Here is a 9,523-nt window from a genome sequence, read left to right on the forward strand (position 1 = left end):
AGCACAAACAGGTGTGTTGCTTCCACCCATATATATAATTTGATTTGTACTTACTGTTTGCATGGGTTACTTGTTAATTTTTTTACACACTGTTCACATCTATCTAAGTGTGAAAATTATGGGGGTTAATCTGTTACTTAAGTGCTCATGCGTAAATGGGTTTGCATGAATATTAATGGGTGTAGAAGTCGTCACTAGACTCGCTTCCACCTGCACTTAGTTGATGGGCATGGTGTGCATCCTGACCTGAGCACACCAAAAAGCAGACAGGTTAGGACCCGGACTAATATATTTATAGTCAAGCACAAGAAAGTGAGCAAACTACACTTTTTAGTGAATAATTACAAGTGACCAACATATATATTTATAGACAAGATCTAAAAAATGTAATACCCATTCCACATAGTCTACGTAGCAGCCACCATACAACATGCATGTGGTGTTTATAAATATACATTCCTAGCAAAATACGATTAATAATGCAACCCCAAGTTAGTCTTACAAGAGAATAAAAATTGTTGAATTCTTCATCCGTGTTTACAGAGCGGTTCATGTTTAACAATTCCGAATGGAATAAAAAGAGGTAGGAAAACAAAGAAGCTGTATCATATTTCGAATGATGCCATTAAAGGGAGAATTTGGATTGCAAGGGAGACTGGTCTTATCCACATAAAAAAAAATAAAAATAAAAAAAAAAAATAATTCAGAAACACTGTTTTCAACAAAAATATATATAGATCAAACAAATAAAATCCTAACATTCTTATACAGTGTGCTGTGACTACTCTTTTACAGACATAGGTGCAATGCCTCCAAACCATACTCCAAAAAAGGCAAAAAAGGAAACAGGAAACATGAGCTTGGAAACAGGAAACAGGGAACAAACACGTGCAATTCAGCTAAAAAATTCACACTAATCGACAGTAAAGTTTAGGCTTTTACTGCAATACACGGTACCGGGCAGGAAACACGATTATGTATATGTAAAATGGAGCATCGATTTGCCGAACAAAACAACTGAGTATAAATTAAAAACAAAAGGGGATCGAAACTAACCCCACTCCGCCGTCCGTTGCATCGACCGTCTCCTTGAAGCGACCCTGGTTGCTACACCGGAATTCGGACGGGAGTAAGCCCCACGAGCCGACCCTCTCGACCTCTTGAAGGTGCGGGACCCCACCGCAACCCTGTACGAACCAGATGCCGGCGGCGTACCCGGCGTCAACGGACGCCCAGCCCTAGCCCCCTTCGACCGGCGATATGCACTTGACCGCGCCATGAACGGTGAACACCCAACCTGCAACCGCGTGATGAACAGAGAGCAGCGCTACTGGAAGCCGTAGAGACGGTAGAGTAATTAGCTCTCAATTAGAATTCTGAAGCCTGGTTACTCCAAAAGGGGCCCCACAAATGTCAACAACGAGAGGCAGTACTCAACACTGCGGCGCACACCAGCCCCGTGCACCCTCCGCCTGGACCATCGATCATATAAGATGAGGGCTATGATGAGTGCACACGGTTCACACTTTAAGAGTGGAGTGCACCAGAATAAAATTCTATATATATATATATATATATTAGCGTTCATATGCGGCGGTGGGTCGTATCTGTGTCATTGAATCAGTTTAATCTAACGGCAGTGGCTAATTACTGAAGATTTGAAGATTTAAGCGCGTTTTGGTAAGTGGGGGTGTTATGGTAATTATAGTGATCGCTCGACAGAATACAAACAGTGCTAACAAAAGGCACCAATAGTGTTAGGAAAAGCACAACAATGAAATGCACAAATACACCAAAAAAACACACAACACATTCAAACAAATACATCATATAACTCACCACCTCCAATGGTGTATTTCTGAACACTGTGTGATGCTTTTATTCATACCTAATGGTGCGTTCTGGTGATGCGTACCTAATTTGTGCATGTTTTTTTGGTGTGCATTTTTTAACATGGATGATGTATATTTGTATAACTATTAGTGCGCCGCACTGACTACACGGGAAGGCGCGGTCGCACCTGAACTTGGCACCAACACGAATCCACAAATACACCAGAGTAAGGTTAATAATGCACCAATAACGAACATAAAACACACAACACTATGATTTGTCCTATTCTGGTGTCCATGACGACTTTAGCCTTGCAGTTCGCGTAGTGTGAGAACGTGCGCGAAAATATTGGAGAAGCCTTGATGAATGTAATTCATTGGATTTATCTAATCTAATGGCCTGCAATTGACCGCACCGCCACACCTAACAACATTGCCGCACCTGAACCTTCCTCTATATATAAAGATGCTCATATGCGGCAGTGCACTTAGGTGCGGCAATGTGGTCATATCTATGTCATTGAATCAGTTTAATCTAACGGTAGTGACTAATTACTGAATATTTTAAGATTTAAGCGCGTTTTGGTAAGTGGAGGGGGGGGGGGTGTTTTAGTAATTATAGTGACCATTTATAGCGGTCGTTTGATAAAATACACTAACAGTGTTAACAAAAGGTACCAATAGTGTTAGAAAAAGCACAACAATGAAATGCACAAATACACCAAAAAACATACAACACACCCAAAAAATACACCATATAACTCACCACATCCCAATGGTGTATTTTCGAACACTGTGTGGTGCTTTTATTCATACCTAATGGTGCGTTCTGGTGATGTGTATCTAATTTGTGCATGTTTTTGTGTGTGCATTTTCTAACATATATGGATGGTGTATATTTGTATAACTATTAGTGCGGCCGCATGGGAAGGCGCGACCGCACCTGAATTTAGCACTAATACAAAGCCACAAATACACCAGAGTAAGGTTAATAATGCACCAATAACGAACATAAAACACACAACACTATGATTTGTCCTATTCTGGTGCCCAATGACGACTTTAGCCTTGCAGTTCGCGTAGTGTGAGAACGTGCGCGAAAATATTGGAGAAGCCTTGATAAATGTGATTCATTGGATTTATCTAATCTAATGGTCTGCAATTGACCGCACCGCCGCACGTGAACTCTCCATCTATATATATATATATATATATATATATATATATATATATATATATATATATATATATATATATATACACGCGGTTCAAGTACGGAGATGCTTCTTGGTGAAAGATGGGTGAGATCTGAGTTGTTGATCAAATTTAGATGAACGACTCAAATCAATGAAAAAACAAACGTGTTCTCAATTAAAGAAGCAAAGTGTAAAAAATGGTGCACCTTATGTGTTACAAATACGCACCTTAAGCTATGGAAAGACACACCTAAAGCTTTAGACCGACGCACTTTAAGTTTCAACAAAAAACGCACCTAAGTTCTCAACTGAAGAACTGACGCACCTTAAGGACAGAAACCACGCACCTTAACTCCTTTAGAGAGAAAATCATGCACCTAAAGCTTTAGACCGGCGCACCTTAAGTTTCAACAAAAAACGCACCTAAGTTCTCAACTGAAGAACTGACGCACCTTAAGGTTCAGCAACTGACGCACAGTATCCGCATGTGATCTCTCTTTTATACACACACACACACACACATAGAATAGATATCATATGCGGAGGCTGTGTCCAGGTGAAACATGCGATGAGATGATAGCCATTGATCTAGCCAAAATCAACGTCTAGGATGAACACAGATTAAAAAAAAAATGTGAAAATTTGGTATTTTGCGTATTGTTCAAACTTAAGGTGCGTCATTTTTACACTTTGCTTCTTCCTTCTAGGATGTGAGTTTTTTTTTTTTTTTTTTTTTTAAAAAATCATTGATTTGAGCCGTTGATCTAGATTTGATCAACGACTTAGATCTCACTGCATGTTCACACTTGCGAGATTCTTTGCACTATATCTCATCCATATATATATATAATTAAAAAAAAAAAAACCATCAAGAATAAATTAAAGTATCATTAGATGAATCATTATAATGATAGATGATATGGTTTATCTAAACTAATTTATTTTATTATGGTCTTTTGTCAGTGCTATAACCGTTGCATGCTGATTTTTCAACAAATTAAATCAAATTAAAGAATGATAATTCGAGAGGAATATATATACTAGAGGATAGTAATGACACATTATGGTATCTAAATCTGGCATGTTTGAGTTGAAACCTAAATTTGAATTGAAACCAACCAGAGATCGATCACCATCATATCATCATCATCACCAGCAAATATATATATATATATAATGCACAACCAATTTTTGAGAGAATATAACCCACGTTCACAAAAACAAACATGTCTGTACAAAAGCAGGCACCAAAATTGGAAGATTTTGATTCCACAATCTATCAGAAGATCTGCTCTAATTAAGCTACAATACATATCCATCATCACCACTGTTCTCCCAGCCAGCTAATTTGCTTCAACAGCTACCTATATATATATATATATAGTACTTGCCATATATCATGCAATGTAATAGAATACGTACTATATATATATAGTAGCTAAGCTACCCCCACGGCCATGGCGTTTGCCTTTGCAGGCTGCTGCAGCGTCGCGTTCCGTGCCCGGCCATCGTCGGTCTTCAATTCCTCGATAAGATCAGAGATGAGGCCCGGCCCCGACACAACTAATCATAAACCGAATAACATTATTATTTTTATTATTAATATTTCTTGGAATGTGGAGTATCATATGGTGATGTGGAGCCTTGAATGCCATGAATCTTGCAGAGGATCCAACCCGACTCTACCCTCCCATCGCTTTCACCCAATCTGAATCAAGATTCGCTGTACGTACGTACGTACTACGTATACTAGTGTTTAATTTATACCAATTCAATCTCTTCATCTGCTAATTACGCCTAGCCCAAGCAGCCCGGCCTTTGCCATGACAAAAAAAGATTAACAGTTCGTACGTGTGTATTTCAAACCTAGCTAATATTGGTTGCTATATAAGTAATCCATTATATCTTTTAGCGGCGTTTGGTTCACAGAATGTGAGATTGCTGGAATGTTAAATTTAGTTTAAAACTGAGATATGTAAATAAGACAACGGTAATATGATAAATTGATTAAAACGTCCAAAACCTAATATTAATAATAAGACAAGGGAATGTGAGATTACTTAAGAAATTGGAGGGTATCTCACATTCCCTTCCAATAGCTAAAAACTTAATGCGGAATTTATTTGACATTCCCTGAGAAAGTTACATAATTTGAACCAAACATGAGAATCTTATATTAGCAAGCAAATATAATATTGGTTATCTTATATAACCTGAACCAAATGCCGCTTAGGGTGTGTTTGGTTGACAATGCGTATTAAAGTGATTGGTATTGTTTGGTTGATAGGTTTTTAGAACACTACTATGAGTTTCAAATACCTCTTAATTGAAAAACTCATACTCAAATAAAATTAGGGTATCATTATCCTTTTTCATTCCTTATTCCTCCTCATCCTCTTTGATTAGTGTTTTTAGATTTTTGTTTTTATTTTTTTGTTCATATTGGTGTTTTGAATGTCTTTATATTAGAATCAATTGTCTTGATTTTTGTGTTCTTGTATTTTTAAAATCTTTATTCCCATTATTGGATCATACCAAACCAAACCGCATTATTGATAATCATTCTCATTTCATCGTACTACCGAACATGAAAATATTTTCACTAAAACTCATTACTATTACCAAGTATTTGATACTCATGGATTCACATTCCCATGTGCGAACCAAACACACCCTTAGAGTTAATTTTATTTTTTGTCTTAGATTTATAGGTGACAGCCTACTTTTAAGTCATTTTTATCTAAACATTCACTTTTGATCATAATATTATTGTGGCATAATCATTTTTCATCTTTTATTTTTAATATACATAATTGAATGCTAATATAGTTGTATTTTTAATATATTACGGAGTATAAGTTAATTCTCAGTGTATTACATTTACAATTTTGCATCAATATATAATGAATTTACTTTAAAATAAAGTCGTTAAAAATGAACTTATATTAATATCGGTGATATAAATTGTTAATTTGGCATGTCTGACAACTTCCTCAAAGTTTCCAGCCCAACTTTGGCATGGAAATTGATGACACAAGATGAATAGACCACCCACCCAATCATCAATTGTTGTACCATGAATCAATATCAATTTTGGATTGTGGATTCTACTTAAAAATGACAATATACAATTCAATTAATATATTATGTATCTTTATTCTTTACTTAATAAGTTATGTATCTATTACAATTAACATATACATACTGTTATTATATTGTGTACATACAGTTAATAAATTATTTATTATAATTAACATATTATGTATTTTCAATTTATTTACAGGTACATATAATATGTTAACAGTATGTACATATAAGGTAGACATTAGTCCATGATATAATTTGCCTCTAATCAGTATGTTGTGGGCCATGGTCCACATTGTAAGAATGTAAAGTGAACCATTAACATACATGAATGAACATTCAATGTATAAACTAAAAAATAACATTCAATACATTAAAAATGAACATTTATCAATGATTCACTTTACAATGTAATTAATAGTTTCACATGGGAGGTTGTGGGTTCGAACCTCCGTGAATGCGCTATTGACTGTACTTCAGTAGGTTGAGAAAGTAAGAAAGTAGTTATAAACAGATATTGCATTGTAATAGAGTTAATAATATTCATAAAAAATGCATGGTCCAGAGTAAGTACAGTCAATTTCCTGTGTATGCATTCGAAACGTAATGTTGGTGGCTATATATATATATATATATATATATATATATATATAAATTGTGTATTTGTTTGAAAAGTGTTTGATATAATAATGGATTGGATATGAGAGCAAGTGAGGTGAAAAGACAAATAAAGACTAAATTTTATAATAAAACGATCTCACACAATACTTATTCACGTTAAAAATGTGTTTGTTCGTCACAAAAGAGGTCGAGGCAGAAAAAAGTAAACTCGTATCCCACTCAAAGTAGACAGTCGTCATACGGATGCTTACCACCCAAGATTAGTTGACTCTGCCACCCAAAATTTTCCTCTTTAAATATATGCAATGCATGCCATCTTCCTCCACTCTTCATCCTACCTTGCACCTCTTCTTCTATTCTATACCTCTACTTTTTTTCTCTTTTACTTTGAGACTTGAGAGAGATCACAAACCCTTCTCTCTCTCTCTCTCTCTCTCTCTCTCTCTCTCTCTCTCTCTCTCTTTCTATCTCTCTCTGCCTTTTCCAGAACAAAAACAACTTCTTAATTAATTAAAGTGCAAAAAGAAAGCAAAATGGGATACCCATCCACAAGTGTTTTCTTCACAATAATCTTGTTAGCAAGCTGCATAATCATTGAGCTTGATCTCTGCTTCTCCACTGTCCCTTCTTCTTCCTCCCTCAAGGCGCTTCGCCTCGACGGCCATTTCACCTTCGAAAACAACGAGTTTGCCGCCAGGGATTTCGGGAACAGATACCATTTCCACCCTCTGGCAGTGCTGCACCCCAAGTCTGTTGCAGATATTGCTGCAACAATCAAGCATGTGTGGCAAATGGGCCCCGGGTCCGACCTCACTATCACGGCCCGGGGCCATGGCCATTCCCTCCAGGGCCAGTCGCAGTCGCAGCAAGGGATCATAATCAGCATGGAGTCGCTGGGGAGGCACGAACTTCGTGTTCACACTGCCGGAGACTCCCCCTTCGTCGATGTCTGTGCCGGGGAGCTGTGGATAACTGTGTTGCATGAGACGCTGAAACATGGGTTGGCTCCCAAATCGTGGACGGATTACCTGCATATCACGGTGGGTGGCACCTTGTCTAATGCCGGGATTAGCGGTCAGGCATTCCGGCATGGCCCTCAGATCAGCAATGTTCATCAGCTCGAGGTTGTCACAGGTTTGTAAAGCAACATGCATGGTTGAGTGAAAATAATAATAATAATAATAAGATTTGTCTCATATGATAATTTAATTATTGAAAACTCAGGAAAAGGGGAAGTGGTGAATTGTTCAGAAGAGCAGAATGCAGACCTCTTCCATGGAGTTCTGGGAGGGCTTGGGCAGTTTGGGATCATAACTAAAGCAAGAATCTCTCTGGAGCCTGCACCAAAGATGGTAAAAACCAACATTCTAACATGCATATATATCAAACATCCAACATAAGCATAACAAATAACTAAGATTGTTTGTTTTTGTTGACGTACAGGTGAAGTGGATTCGGGTTCTTTATTCAGATTTCTTCGCCTTCACTCGAGACCAGGAGAAGTTGATATCTGCAGAAAAGACATTTGATTACATAGAAGGAATGGTGATCAAGAACAGGAAAGGTCTGCTGAACAACTGGAGGGTCTCCTTTGATCCACAGGACCCAGTTCAGTCCAAAGAATTTGTATCAGAAGGAAGAACACTTTATTGCCTTGAAGTAACCAAAACTTTCAATCCTGAAAACTCAGATACAATAACCCAGGTAAGCACAGTAGTACAGTACAATCATCATTTTCCAGAAAAATTTCAGAGCTATCCTCTAGAATGATGACTGCTAATTATATATGTGTTGTTGCATGCAGGAAATTGAGGGCATGTTATCCCAATTAAGCTACATACCATCAACTCTCTTCATGTCAGAAGTTTCTTATGTAGAATTCTTGGACAGAGTTCATGCATCAGAGATAAAATTGAGAGAAAAAGGATTATGGGATCTCCCACACCCATGGCTCAACCTTCTCATTCCCAGAAGCAAAATACAATCTTTTGCTTCACATGTTTTTGGCAACATTCTAACAGACACAAACAATGGCCCTGTTCTTATCTACCCAGTGAACAAGTCAAAGTAAAAATCTTACTACATAAGATGCTGTTTTCTCATGTTTTTAGGGCTTTTAATTTGCTACTCAAGAAATTGACCATGACTTTGCTTTTCCAGGTGGGACAACAGAACCTCAGCTGTTCTTCCAGAAGAGGATGTTTTTTACCAGGTTGCATTCCTTTATCATGCAAATCCCACTTCCAATGGAACTGATGGCTTAGAACACATATTAACCCAAAACCAAAAGATTTTGGATTTCTGTGAGGCTGCCCATCTTGGAGTAAAGCAATATTTACCTCATTATGTGACACAGGAACAGTGGCGGGCACACTTTGGTCCGCGGCGCTGGGAAGCCTTTGTACAGAGAAAATCAGCTTATGACCCTTTATCTATTCTTGCTCCTGGACACAGGATTTTCCACAAGGAAATATCTAGTTCATGATGAGAAGACATTCAATTCTGCCTTCAAATCAAACCAGAAAATAATATAATGACCTCTGCACCTCAGAATTAAAGTAGATGGTGCATAGTTACAGCATATTCAGTCTACTTGTCTGCATAATTGTAACCAATGTATAAAGGATATAACTTTATTATTTCATTTAGAAGATCTGTAAGAGATGCAAAACTATTAGAATAGGCTTCTTCTTTTTTTCTGGGCATGCTAGAAAACATTATCCCAATCGACGCAGGATCTATGTACTGAAGTTCAAGCAAATAAATATACATTGGCAGATAAATTCTTGA

The 9,523-nt window shown here is 37.3% G+C and overlaps 1 protein-coding gene across 1 annotated transcript; it reads left to right on the forward strand.

The window, feature by feature from the left end:
- Positions 1-7,028: 7,028 nt before the first annotated feature.
- Positions 7,029-9,523, forward strand: LOC109180768 (cytokinin dehydrogenase 6-like). The gene is made up of 6 exons (XM_019330478.1): positions 7,029-7,177; positions 7,213-7,867; positions 7,958-8,085; positions 8,177-8,437; positions 8,538-8,800; positions 8,894-9,523. The coding sequence occupies exons 2-6, from the start codon at positions 7,267-7,269 to the stop codon at positions 9,216-9,218; spliced, it is 1,578 nt and encodes a 525-aa protein (XP_019186023.1). The 5' UTR covers positions 7,029-7,177; positions 7,213-7,266; the 3' UTR covers positions 9,219-9,523.

The sequence above is a fragment of the Ipomoea nil genome, unplaced genomic scaffold, assembly GCF_001879475.1.
Source record: "Ipomoea nil cultivar Tokyo-kokei standard unplaced genomic scaffold, Asagao_1.1 scaffold0188, whole genome shotgun sequence".
Taxonomy (NCBI): Eukaryota; Viridiplantae; Streptophyta; class Magnoliopsida; order Solanales; family Convolvulaceae; genus Ipomoea; species Ipomoea nil.

What these genes read in the sequence shown, in the direction of transcription:
- LOC109180768 (XM_019330478.1), top strand. Translation starts at nt 7,267, where the DNA reads ATGGGATACCCATCCACAAGTGTTTTCTTCACAATAATCTTGTTAGCA. An exon ending in TGGAGCCTGCACCAAAGATG is followed by an intron (nt 8,086 to 8,176) that starts GTAAAAACCAAC and finishes GTTGACGTACAG; the next exon opens with GTGAAGTGGATTCGGGTTCT. An exon ending in ACTCAGATACAATAACCCAG is followed by an intron (nt 8,438 to 8,537) that starts GTAAGCACAGTA and finishes TGTTGCATGCAG; the next exon opens with GAAATTGAGGGCATGTTATC.